This window comes from Salmo salar, chromosome ssa06, assembly GCF_905237065.1.
Source record: "Salmo salar chromosome ssa06, Ssal_v3.1, whole genome shotgun sequence".
NCBI lineage: Eukaryota > Metazoa > Chordata > Actinopteri > Salmoniformes > Salmonidae > Salmo > Salmo salar.
In genome coordinates, this window is record NC_059447.1 from 85,414,208 (window position 1) to 85,428,332 (window position 14,125).

A 14,125-nucleotide genomic window follows, 5' to 3' on the forward strand; every position below is an offset into this window, starting at 1 on the left:
CCAGTCTCTACGTCTATTAGGAGACTGCTCCCTGGGTATACCAGTCTCTACGTCTACTAGGAGACTGCTCCCTGGGTATACCAGTCTCTACGTCTACTAGGAGACTGCTCCCTGGGTATACCAGTCTCTTCGTCTACTAGGAGACTGCTCCCTGGGTATACCAGTCCCTTCGTCTACTAGGAGACTGCTCCCTGGGTATACCAGTCTCAACGTCTACTAGGAGACTGCTCCCTGGGTATACCAGTCTCTTCGTCTACTAGGAGACTGCTCCCTGGGTACTCCAGTCTCTACGTCTACTAGGAGACTGCTCCCTGGGTATACCAGTCTCTACGTCTACTAGGAGACTGCTCCATGGGTATACCAGTCTCTACGTCTACTAGGAGACTGCTCACTGGGTACTCCAGTCTCTACGTCTACTAGGAGACTGCTCCCTGGGTATACCAGTCTCTACGTCTACTAGGAGACTGCTCCCTGGGTATACCAGTCTCTACGTCTACTAGGAGACTGCTCCATGGGTATACCAGTCTCTACGTCTACTAGGAGACTGCTCACTGGGTACTCCAGTCTCTACGTCTACTAGGAGACTGCTCCCTGGGTACTCCAGTCTCTACGTCTACTAGGAGACTGCTCCCTGGGTATACCAGTCTCTTCGTCTACTAGGAGACTGCTCCCTGGGTATACCAGTCTCTTCGTCTACTAGGAGACTGCTCCCTGGGTATACCAGTCTCAACGTCTACTAGGAGTTGAGATACTTAAGAAGCAAAAGGAAATGTATTTCCTACTTTATAAATTTACTTCAGATTTACAAACAATTTAGGATTTTTTCTTAGATTTCACTGTAATGTGGTAAATCAAGTTAAAAAGTAAGAACATTTTAAAATGAATAGAAATGTGATAAATCTGATAATGTAAGCACTCTCATTTGAACCATAGGTCTCATATAGCACAAATCAACAACCCAGGGCTTCCCCAACTCGGTCCTGGAGCACGTTCTGGTTTTTGCCCTAACAAACACTACATAGTTTATTCAAAACGATCAAAGTTGAATGATTAGTTGATCATTTGAATCAGCTGTGTAGTGCTAGGGCAAAAACCAAAACGTGCAACCCCTTCAGTTACCGAAGACCGAGATGGGGAAACAGCAGGGGTAAGAGTCCGCTGTGGTGTTATGCGACTGTGTCGGAACTTCTTGCTGCGTTTTTCCTCACGCAGTTGTGGCGCACTTTGAACAAGAACACAAGCATCTCTTTGCAACAAGGTATACCTTTATTTGTGAAAAAAAGTACAATACCGCATCCTTACAAATACGCCTAAGAAAAGAAACGTTCAACAGAAAAAGAGCATTGTAAGAACAGGGGACATAACATTTAAATGGTAGTCATTGAAGAAAAACATCTGTACATGTTGATTAACACACTGTAGGTAGACAGTTGTCTTCTGATTCATCGTTACCATACAAGTCCACACGATTAGCACAAACAAATCCAAACAAAAGTATCATTTTGTTAATACATCTAGAAAATATTGAGAAAGTTAAAATGTTAAAAGTCAGTACACATTGTTTTTAAACTTAAAAAAAAAACTGAACCAAAAATATGTGTTACTTTGTTTGCTAACCCTACTGACAAGTTTTAAACCCGTTGACTATTCCCACAAAGTCCACATCCATTACGATGTGAACAAGCAAATCCAAAATGAATAACCAACAAAGACAATTGGTCTTATGAACTAAACCCTCTATGTAAATGTTAGAATAATTATCTTTATTCAACTTGCACCATTTTATGCAAATTCTTTCAAAAAAAATTCACCAAGGCGAAAGCTCCAAGTCTTTTATATTCTAAGCAAAAAAGAAGCATTGTTTTTCATCATTTTAATGTTATTGTACAAGACAGACACTAATGGTTACTGTACAATGCATGTAAACATAGAATCTAAATGTGGTCTATGTCCATTCTAATCATTTGGATTCTATACAATGTATAGCTGAACGCTTTAGTCAGACACCAGACCACCTCTCTACTCTACACTCGGCCTATAGCACTCTGCTACTGCCCTTTCTTACTGTAGCAGTCCTCGGACATAAATCAGAGATAATCTGAACGTTAGCGTGAATGTAGAAAGATGACTAAACTCTTAACTCCCTTATGTCATCTCTAGATTATAAACATGCATCCTAGACAGAGAAACTATGCCATCCTGTGCCACAGAGACATTCTGAGATATTTGTTTTTTTGGTCAAAGTTATTGTGTTGTACATGTACACAAACCTGATGTAGTTCCATTAGCAAGCGTGTAGCTGCACGTGATGACAGCGTGGACATCGTTATGATGCGTCCCCTCATACACTACCTGTATACCCTGAAGGCCACCTCATATCCCAACAGTTATCTGACAGACAGTGATTACCTGCCCATGGATTATAGACTGAAACACAAATGGCTTTATATAGTGACCAGGGTTATAAATAGTGGACTATATAGGGCCTCCAAGCCAGTTCCACTTTTCATTGGTCCCGTCTAAAACGGGGATTGATTTAGACCTGGGACACCAAGATGTGTGCAATTAGTTACCAGGTAGAATAGAAAAACAGCAGGCTCCAGACCTCGTAGGGGTCAGAGTTTATTAACCCTGCTATAGGGAACAGGGTGTCATAACCTGTAGTCAGTCATCTCTAATCTGTTATAGAAGACCGGAAATAACATGTTAGAACCGGCGTATGTGAGCACGTGTGTCTGTCTGTCTGCAGAGTCACTGTGACATCTTTGTGCAACATTCTACTCCTTCCAGCAGCTCTGGAAGAAGTAGGATGAAGATGCCTCAACGCTGATCTAGGGACAGTTTTGTGTTTTCCCTCAATGGTTAAGGTGAAGACACAGGGGAAGGTAAGCTGATCCCAGATCTGTGCCAATGGGACAACTTTAAATTTAACCAGTAAGGTAGAGGTTGGAAGCTGCCTGGGAGAATCCAGTAGAAGGGCAACATCGCCCTCTTGTGAAGATAGTTGCAACTACGTCCTGCATGTCAACTGACAATGTCCCAAGTCGAGAGAGCGCTGTCTGTGTGTGTCTAGTCGCCTGTGCGTCCGCCCTGTCTGTCTGTGTCTGTCTGCAGCACTGTGGGCATTCCGTGGCAAAGGACAGAGGACAAGTAGGTCTTAGGACAGCCACCGTAGCAGTCAGGGGTTGGGGAGTCTGGATTGGTGTGTCCGTCTGCCCTCTCCTACCTGCTGAGACGAAGCTTGATAGAGTTCTTCACCACTGGAATGGGGTTGGCTGGCAAGAGAGGCACGTCAGACAGATCCGTACTCACCACTCTCTGAGGGGAGAGAGAGATTATTAAGTTGTTATTTGGCTGTAAAATTCACTATATAAACAGACCAAAGTGGAGAAAATTACCTGTAGCCTACCTAGAATTATGAGAGAGAGAGAGAGAGAGAGATACTCTTTTGTGGGTGTAATATTTACTGTTCATTTCTGATTATTTCCCTTTTGTTTTTATCTATTTCACTTGCTTTGGCAATGTAAACATATGTTTCCCATGCCAATAAAGCCCCTTGAATTGAATTGAGAGAGAGAAAGACAGCGAGAGAGAGGGACGAGAGAAAGAGAGGGACGAGAGAAAGAGAGGGACGAGAGAAAGAGAGGGACGAGAGAAAGACAGAGAGAGAGAGAGAGGGACGAGAGAGAGACAGAGATGAAAGACAGAGCGAGAGGGACGAGAGAGATGAAAGACAGAGAGAGAGGGACAAGAGAAAGACAGAGAGAGAGATGAAAGACAGAGAGAGAGGGACGAGAGAGATGAAAGACAGAGAGAGAGAGAGACGAGAGAGATGAAAGACAGAGAGAGAGGGACAAGAGAGATGAAAGACAGAGAGAGAGGGACAAGAGAGATGAAAGACAGAGAGAGAGGGACAAGAGAAAGACAGAGAGAGAGATGAAAGACAGAGAGAGACAGAGAGAGAGATGAAAGACAGAGAGAGACGAGAGAGATGAAAGACAGAGAGAGAGAAAGACGAGAGACAGAGAGCGAGAGGGACAAGAGAAAGAGAGGTGACACCTTAATGTCTGCCTCCATCTTCACTTCCCCTTCAGAAGCAGCCATCTCCTCAGATATACTGTCCTCATTCACCTGGGAACACAAGGACCCACAGAACAGTTTATCACAACTACCATTGACCTGGCAACACCAGGACCCACAGAACAGTTTATCACAACTACCATTGACCTGGCAACACCAGGACCCACAGAACAGTTTACCACAACTACCATTCACCTGGCAACACCAGGACCCACAGAACAGTTTATCACAACTACCATTGACCTGGAAACACCAGGACCCACAGAACAGTTTATCACAACTACCATTCACCTGGCAACACCAGGACCCACAGAACAGTTTATCACAACTACCATTGACCTGGCAACACCAGGACCCACAGAACAGTTTATCACAACTACCATTCACCTGGAAACACCAGGACCCACAGAACAGTTTATCACAACTACTAGGCTGGGGCAGTATACCGTATACCAAGGTATTTGGAAAAACAGATGGTTTTTCAACACCGTCCAAACTATTTATTTGAAGTTTTTCAATAAATGTGAATATCTGTAGTCAACTTCTGCAATACATTAGGAGACGCAGAGACATAAAAATGGTATCCATACATGAAATTGGGTCATGATGATAAGCTTGTTGTGTACCTCTCCCTCTCCTGCGCTAGCTGCACCTCTATCCTCTGTTGTCTTTGTCTCTGGGACTATGGAGGGGTCCTCCATCTGGTGCTCCTTAGGGCTCTTCTCCTCCAGCACCTCCTGGTTAGGGGTCTTGTTGGCCACTGGGGGACCCATGGTGGGGGGAGGAGATGGGCTCTGGGGGGCCACTGGGGGACCCATGGTGGTGGGAGGAGAGGGGGTTTGGGGGGCCGCTGGGAGACCCATGGTGGCGGGAGGAGAGGGGGTTTGGGGGGCCCCTGGGGGACCCATGCAGGGAGGAGGAGTGGGGTTCTGGCTGCTGGGGACGGGGTCTCCTGAGGTCTGTCTCTCAGCGGCTGACTCCTACAGGAAACAGAGAAGAACATTATCAAACTGGATCAATAACTGGAGTCTACCGTCCCAAAATGGCAGCAACAAACATCTGCAACAACAACAAACTTTTACGTGGTGTATACATGTTGTACGTTCTGTAAACTCCTGGCTGCACAATGACAATTAATATTGAATAGAATACCTCTGAGTCTGATTTTAACCTCTTCCTCTCTTCTTGCATAGGGGAACCAGGTCTCTTCACAGCTGGCGGACTCATAGTGGAAGCTTGGACCTCTGGTTGGCTGGCTGCTGCCGCGATGGGACTGGGAGGGGGACCTAGTGGGCCACTCTTCACTGGGGTCAACGTGGGCACTGCGGCTGACAAGGCTGTGGGGGAGGGCACTGACATGCTGTTGTCACTGTCCAGCGATAGGTCCAGACTACTGTCATTCATCTGACGAAGCCCCTCTGTAGAGTGCTGGAGGACAGAACAAAATGACACGGGTTACAGGAAGCATGCAGTCAGCGAAATTAGAGACAAGCAGAGTATCTGTTCCACTTCTATAGAGTTAAAAACACCAGCTGAAGATGCATATCTGAATGGTTAATGACATACAGCTAGCTGTAGGTTGATCAGAGGTGGAGGATAAGGAAATGGGAGTCTGTCGTACCTTCCTGCGTTTGGGCATGACCAGGCTGGGCAGTAGCTGATGCAGTTGTCTCTTCTTCACATGCATGGCCTGGATCTTCATGTCTGCCTCAAACATCTTACTGCTGATCGCCTGGCGGTACACTGCAGGAAACATTTAGAAAATAACTAGGATTATGGTCCTTTTTATAGAACATTAGCACCAGTTTGTGTCAAATAATAAATACAGAAAACAGGACAATAATCCAAATCTGGAACATTTGTAATTCTACATCCCATGGCGTTCCCATGGCGTATGACTTTGTTTGAGTGAGGTGATCATACCTGTGTCAGTAAAGGACTGGATGTCAATGGTTAGGTCAACATTGAGGTTCTCTGATGCCTCCATCTTCTTAAAGATAACTCCTATCACCCACATGGTGCTGACCTCCTCTCTGAGACACACAGAGACACACAGGGAGAGAGACACACAGGGAGAGAGACACACAGGGACACACAGGGAGAGAGACACACAGGGAGAGAGACACACAGGGACACACAGGGAGAGAGACACACAGGGAGCGAGACACACAGGGACACACAGGGAGAGAGACACACAGGGACACACAGGGACACAGAGAGAGAGACACACAGGGACACACAGGGAGAGAGACTCACAGGGACACACAGGGAGAGAGACACACAGGGAGAGAGACACACAGGGAGAGAGACACACAGGGAGAGAGACACACAGGGAGAGAGACACACAGGGACACACAGGGAGAGAGACACACAGGGAGAGAGACACACAGGGAGAGAGACACACAGAGACAGACAGAGACACAGAGACAGACAGAGACACAGAGACAGAGAGACACACAGGGAGAGAGACACACAGGGACACAGAGACAGAGAGAGAGACACACAGGGACACACAGGGAGAGAGACACAGAGAGAGACAGACAGAGAGAGGAACACAGGGAGAGAGACAGACAGAGAGAGAGAGAGAGTGAGACACACAGGGAGAGAGACAGAGAGAGAGAGAGACACAGAGTTATAAAAGAAAGAGACCATGTCCATGGTGAAGTAAGAGTTTGTTACAATCTTGCATAAATACATGAAATCAATCAAATGTCCCAGCTCAATAATAAACTCACTTCTCCCTGCTTTCCTTGGGTCCAGGGAAGGACTGGGGGTTGACATGGGCCAGCGTTATGAACTCATTCTTCTCCAGGTTCCCCACAAGGATCCTGATCTTAGACTCAACCAGACCAACCCTGCAGGGACAGAGAAAACAGTGCTTTTATCAATCTATTCCCCAACAGTAATCTGATAAAGACCCATCTTCTGGCTTTAGGAGCAACACAGATGAAATGCAATACACTAGGTCTCCACCCTCATCTAATTCTCATCCCAAGGTTTTTCCTGTTTTTTTTAAATTTGTTTTTGTCAGTACTCACCATTCCAGGTGCTGCTTCTCGGTGGGGGCGCTCGCTAGCAACACAATATAATGCCTTGGAACATAAGAGAGAACAATACCATTACACCCTAAAAGGACAGAGGCCAGGCAACGAACCCAGGCTAGGAGAGCCCCAGGCTAGGAGAGAGGCACTGAGGCCCGGACCAGATCGCCACCGCTCTCACAGCGTGTCATGGAAATATATACTGCTCAAAAAAATAAAGGGAACACTTAAACAACACAATGTAACTCCAAGTCAATCACACTTCTGTGAAATCAAACTGTCCACTTAGAAAGCAACACTGATTGACAATAAATTTCACATGCTGTTGTGCAAATGGAATAGACAACAGGTGGAAATTATAGGCAATTAGCAAGACACCCCCAATAAAGGAGTGGTTCTGCAGGTGGTAACAACAGACCACTTCTCAGTTCCTATGCTTCCTGGCTGATGTTTTGGTCACTTTTGAATGCTGGCGTTGCTTTCACTCTAGTGGCAGCATGAGACGGAGTCTACAACCCACACAAGTGGCTCAGGTAGTGCAGCTCATCCAGGATGGCACATCAATGCGAGCTGTGGCAAGAAGGTTTGCTGTGTCTGTCAGCGTAGTGTCCAGAGCATGGAGGCGCTACCAGGAGACAGGCCAGTACATCAGGAGACGTGGAGGAGGTCGTAGGAGGGCAACAACACAGCAGCAGGACCGCTACCTCCGCCTTTGTACAAGGAGGAGCACTGCCAGAGCCCTGCAAAATGACCTCCAGCAGGCCACAAATGTGCATGTGTCTGCTCAAACGGTCAGAAACAGACTCCATGAGGGTGGTATGAGGGCCCGACGTCCACAGGTGGGGGTTGTGCTTACAGCCCAACACCGTGCAGGACGTTTGGCATTTGCCAGAGAACACCAAGATTGGCAAATTCGCCACTGGCACCCTGTGCTCTTCACAGATGAAAGCAGGTTCACACTGAGCACATGTGACAGTCTGGAGACGGCGTGGAGAACGTTCTGCTGCCTGCAACATCATCCAGCATGACCGGTTTGGCGGTGGGTCAGTCATGGTGTGGGGTGGCATTTCTTGGGGGGGCCGCACAGCCCTCCATGTGCTCGCCAGAGGTAGCCTGACTGCCATTAGGTACCGAGATGAGATCCTCAGACCCCTTGTGAGACTATATGCTGGTGCGGTTGGCCCTGGGTTCCTCCTAATGCAAGACAATGATAGACCTCATGTGGCTGGAGTGTGTCAGCAGTTCCTGCAAGAGGAAGGCATTGATGCTATGGACTGGCCCGCCCGTTCCCCAGACCTGAAACCAATTGAGCACATCTGGGACATCATGTCTCGCTCCATCCACCAACTCCACGTTGCACCACAGACTGTCTAGTAGTTGGCGGATGCTTTAGTCCAGGTCTGGGAGGAGATCCCTCAGGAGACCATCCGCCACCTCATTAGGAGCATGCCCAGGCGTTGTAGGGAGGTCATACAGGCACGTGGAGGCTACACACACTACTGAGCCTCATTTTGACTTGTTTTAAGGACATTACATCAAAGTTGGATCAGCCTGTAGTGTGGTTTTCCACTTTAATTTTGAGTGTGACTCCAAATCCAGACCTCCATGGGTTGATAAATTGGATTTCCATTGATTATTTTTGTGTAATTTTGTTGTCAGCACATTCAACTATGTAAAGATAAAAGTATTTAATAAGATTATTTCATTCATTCAGATCTAGGATGTGTTATTTTAGTGTTCCCTTTATTTTTTTGAGCAGTGTATATTTTTTTAATATATTAAACACACTTCTCTCAAACTGCTAAAAACTGCAGGACTAATACCAAAGTCCTGTAGTTAAGGCAATAAATGATAGACACAAACGTCAATAGCTTACGTGACACTGTCTTACAGCAGCACATCACAGTATCAGCTACAAATGCGTCACAGCACATCAAACTAGTCAAATAAAACCAATAGAACTAAAACAATAATTTATTCTGCAAATCATCATCATGTCAGAGAACAAACCTGATTCAGACTAGAAAACATATCTTCCACAATATTAAAAAGTATCCTGATAGTCACTATTATACTATAACTGAGCAAAACTAGTATTGTCTGTCTGTGTACAATCTCTACACAGTTACCACGGTAGCACCATAGAGTTCTCTCTACACAGCTACCACGGTAGCACCATAGAGTTCTCTCTACACAGTTACCACGGTAGAACCGTATAGTTCTCTCTACACAGTTACCACGGTAGCACCGCATAGTTCTCTCTACGCAGTTACCACGGTAGCACCATAAAGTTCTCTCTACAGTTACCACGGTAGCACCGTATAGTTCTCTCTACACAGTTACCACGGTAGAACCGTATAGTTCTCTCTACACAGTTACCACGGTAGAACCATAAAGTTCTCTCTACGCAGTTACCACGGTAGCACCGTATAGTTCTCTCTACACAGTTACCACGGTAGAACCATAAAGTTCTCTCTACGCAGTTACCACGGTAGCACCGTATAGTTCTCTCTACACAGTTACCACGGTAGAACCATAAAGTTCTCTCTACGCAGTTACCACGGTAGCACCATAAAGTTCTCTCTACGCAGTTACCACGGTAGCACCGTATAGTTCTCTCTACACAGTTACCACGGTAGCACCATAAAGTTCTCTCTACACAGTTACCACGGTAGCACCATAAAGTTCTCTCTACAGTTACCACGGTAGCACCGTATAGTTCTCTCTACACAGTTACCACGGTAGCACCGTATAGTTCTCAATACGCAGTTACCACGGTAGCACCGTATAGTTCTCAATACGCAGTTACCACGGTAGCACCGTATAGTTCTCTCTACAGTTACCACGGTAGCACCGTATAGTTCTCTCTTCACAGTTACCACGGTAGCACCGTATAGTTCTCTCTACGCAGTTACCACGGTAGCACCATAAAGTTCTCTCTACAGTTACCACGGTAGCACCATAAAGTTCTCTCTACGCAGTTACCACGGTAGCACCGTATAGTTCTCTCTACGCAGTTACCACGGTAGAACCATAAAGTTCTCTCTACACAGTTACCACAGTAGCACCGTATAGTTCTCTCTACAGTTACCACGGTAGCACCGTATAGTTCTCTCTACAGTTACCACGGTAGCACCGTATAGTTCTCTCTACAGTTACCACGGTAGCACCGTATAGTTCTCTCTTCACAGTTACCACGGTAGCACCGTATAGTTCTCTCTTCACAGTTACCACGGTAGCACCATAAAGTTCTCTCTACGCAGTTACCACGGTAGAACCATAAAGTTCTCTCTACGCAGTTACCACGGTAGCACCGTATAGTTCTCTCTACAGTTACCACGGTAGCACCATAAAGTTCTCTCTACACAGTTACCACGGTAGCACCGTATAGTTCTCTCTACACAGTTACCACGGTAGCACCGTATAGTTCTCTCTACACAGTTACCACGGTAGCACCATAAAGTTCTCTCTACACAGTTACCACGGTAGCACCATAAAGTTCTCTCTACGCAGTTACCACGGTAGCACCGTATAGTTCTCTCTACGCAGTTACCACGGTAGAACCATAAAGTTCTCTCTACACAGTTACCACGGTAGCACCGTATAGTTCTCTCTACAGTTACCACGGTAGCACCGTATAGTTCTCTCTACAGTTACCACGGTAGCACCGTATAGTTCTCTCTACAGTTACCACGGTAGCAACGTATAGTTCTCAATACGCAGTTACCACGGTAGCACCGTATAGTTCTCTCTACACAGTTACCACGGTAGCACCATAAAGTTCTCTCTACGCAGTTACCACGGTAGCACCGTATAGTTCTCTCTACACAGTTACCACGGTAGCACCATAAAGTTCTCTCTACGCAGTTACCACGGTAGCACCGTATAGTTCTCTCTACACAGTTACCACGGTAGCACCGTAAAGTTCTCTCTACACAGTTACCACGGTAGCACCATAGATTTCTCTCTACGCAGTTACCACGGTAGAACCATAAAGTTCTCTCTACGCAGTTACCACGGTAGCACCATAAAGTTCTCTCTACGCAGTTACCACGGTAGCACCATAAAGTTCTCTCTACGCAGTTACCACGGTAGCACCATAAAGTTCTCTCTACGCAGTTACCACGGTAGCACCATAAAGTTCTCTCTACGCAGTTACCACGGTAGCACCGTATAGTTCTCTCTACGCAGTTACCACGGTAGCACCGTATAGTTCTCTCTACAGTTACCACGGTAGCACCATAAAGTTCTCTCTACGCAGTTACCACTGTAGCACCATAAAGTTCTCTACGCAGTTACCACGGTAGCACCATAAAGTTCTCTCTACGCAGTTACCACTGTAGCACCATAAAGTTCTGTCTATGCTCTGTGTGGAAGAGCTCTGCCTTGCATCTTGTTAAAAACCACCTCACTGTTCGTTCAATCACAGGAGCTTGTACTCTGATTATTTCCCATGAGGTTACAATATTATAATAGGTTTAAAATGACAAGCAGATGATAACGGGAAGGATAGTTTTTCATTTTCAGGCCACATTGAAAATAAAAAAAAGGTCTGAGCCCGGGATAAAATGACAGATTTATTCAAACAACAGTACAGAGAAACCAGTTGCAGTAATCAGCAGGACGCCACCCAAGCCAGCAGGATGGTCTGATTCTGAAATCTATTAATCAAGCCTGATGTGTAAAAGTCTAACCTGGATGACAATCAAAGTGGAATTACATCTCTAATGCTCCTGTCCAATCCACAGGCTGGATGTATTTATTCACTTAAATTATCATTCATTTTTTTCAGGCTCTCCAGTGCTATAAAAAGGCCATCCAGAATGTTCTGTTGCATTGTCTCCTTTTCTCAGCCAGCAACCCAGAGGAGGAGGAGTTGTGTTTAAGGCAGGGTGTGCTGTCAACAACCCAGAGGAGGAGGAGGACTTGTGTTTAAGGCAGGGTGTGCTTAAGGCGACAACCTTTCCTCTGCCAGCAAACCAGAGGTGTGCTTAGCCAGAGTGTGCTGTAGGCAATATATAAACATTTTTCTGGCCAAGAAGGGTGTATGGATCAAACTGATTTGCCAGAAGACTGAGGGTATTTCACTGCAAACGGAGCACTCCAGTAATGGAAGATTTTGGTAAATGAAGGAGAGGATTGGATTACTAAACTCTCAATAGAACACTTAAGCTAAAAGTGGAGGGTATTGGGCAGCAAAAAGCTCTGCATTCTGAAAATAGGTCTACACGTTGATTGGGGCTGCAAAAGGAGAAATGCCTCCTCTTCCAAGGACAATGCCTCTTGGGTAACAGAACTGTGGCCACTGTCCTATCATCATGCTCTTGCATACTACTGATAAACCAATTAAAAACGTATCTATATCTAAAACCTATCTAGCTATGTATCCCTCCCTTAAGAATGTGTTCTTAACTGACTTGCCTAGTTAAATAAAGCTGAAATGTAAAACAAATGTAAATACATTTCTCTATACACAGATTAACACTCAAATTTGAGCAGAACTGCTAAGTGAAAATGGAATCCAGGATGTGAGTTAGTGATCTGGATTCATGTATAGAATTAAACTGAAAGAGCCAATGACACTTTCATTAAAATGACGCTTTCATTTTTGGTGTTCTTCACACGGCTTCTTGCTAATGCTTAGTGCTACAATTTACGTATTTATCATGATCAAAACTTGATGAGGAAAATAAAAAAACATGTCTACAAAATCAAGACTAACAAGAAATACATTGTGCAAATTGTGAACTAAAGCATTTTATTTGGGAATTGATAGACAATATAACAAGACAAGGAAAACCAGGAGATGGTTTAATATAGGAAACCGTACAACTGAAGTACCTACCTTTACTAAAATATACAAACATGAAATATTGAGTTGTGCTTACATTAGAGAGGCACAGTCTATACTAAATATTACTGATAACACTGGGCTTCAGGCCCTGCATAACGTTAACATAGTATTTGCGTTTATGATAATTGTTTTGTGAATCAAAGAGGATGCTTAGGTAAGAAGAAAGCTTATTTTGAGTCTTGTATGAAAGCCTGAAGTGTATATTTAATAATACAGGTAATTCAAACTGAAGGAGTGGATTACATATACAGTTGAATATAAAAGACGAAGAGGAGAACTTCACATTTACTGAAAAGTATGTTGGTATATTTAGAAAATAGAAACCTTTATTGAAATAGTTGGTTTGTCTCACCATGTGTGTCCCACAGGATAAGCTGCTTAATACATACTTGTATTTCTGAAAGAAGTTTGGTGCTTCAAATAGTTTGGACCACTCTGCTTTATTCTGCAAAATTTCATCTGTGATGGACAGACCTGTGGGAGGAAGGAGGAAGGAAACCTTGTTAACCAACGAGGAGAACTAAAGGAAACCTTGTTAACCAACGAAAGAACTAAAGGAAACCTTGTTAACCAACGAGGAGAACTAAAGGAAACCTTGTTAACCAACGAGGAGAACTAAAGGAAACCTTGTTAACCAACGAGGAGAACTAAAGCAAACCTTGTTAACCAACGAGGAGAACTAAAGCAAACCTTGTTAACCAACGAGGAGAACTAAAGGAAACCTTGTTAACCAACGAGGAGAACTAAAGGAAACCTTGTTAACCAACGAGGAGAACTAAAGGAAACCTTGTTAACCAACGAGGAGAACTAAAGGAAACCTTGTTAACCAACGAGGAGAACTAAAGGAAACCTTGTTAACCAACGAGGAGAACTAAAGGAAACCTTGTTAACCAACGAGGAGAACTAAAGGAAACCTTGTTAACCAACGAGGAGAACTAAAGGAAACCTTGTTAACCAACGAGGAGAACTAAAGGAAACCTTGTTAACCAACGAGGAGAACTAAAGGAAACCTTGTTAACCAACGAGGAGAACTAAAGGAAACCTTGTTAACCAACGAGGAGAACTAAAGGAAACCTTGTTAACCAACGAGGAGAACTAAAGGAAACCTTGTTAACCAACGAGGAGAACTAAAGGAAACCTTGTTAACCAA

At 44.8% G+C, this 14,125-nt stretch overlaps 1 protein-coding gene across 2 annotated transcripts in view; it reads right to left on the reverse strand.

The window, feature by feature from the left end:
* Positions 1-1,245: 1,245 nt before the first annotated feature.
* Positions 1,246-14,125, reverse strand: part of LOC106608231 (poly(A) polymerase beta) — a 31,914-nt gene continuing 19,034 nt past the window's right edge. The window contains exons 12-20 of one of the 2 annotated variants that reach the window (XM_014206067.2): positions 13,365-13,449; positions 7,119-7,172; positions 6,816-6,935; positions 6,004-6,113; positions 5,702-5,823; positions 5,233-5,508; positions 4,707-5,060; positions 4,060-4,131; positions 1,246-3,318 (exon numbers count right to left, since the gene is read on the reverse strand). In XM_014206067.2, coding sequence (XP_014061542.1) covers positions 3,223-3,318; positions 4,060-4,131; positions 4,707-5,060; positions 5,233-5,508; positions 5,702-5,823; positions 6,004-6,113; positions 6,816-6,935; positions 7,119-7,172; positions 13,365-13,449 — 1,289 coding nt within the window. In that variant the 3' untranslated portion in view covers positions 1,246-3,222. The remainder of the gene's footprint in view (positions 3,319-4,059; positions 4,132-4,706; positions 5,061-5,232; positions 5,509-5,701; positions 5,824-6,003; positions 6,114-6,815; positions 6,936-7,118; positions 7,173-13,364; positions 13,450-14,125) is intronic. The other variant, XM_014206068.2, reaches the window with a different exon arrangement.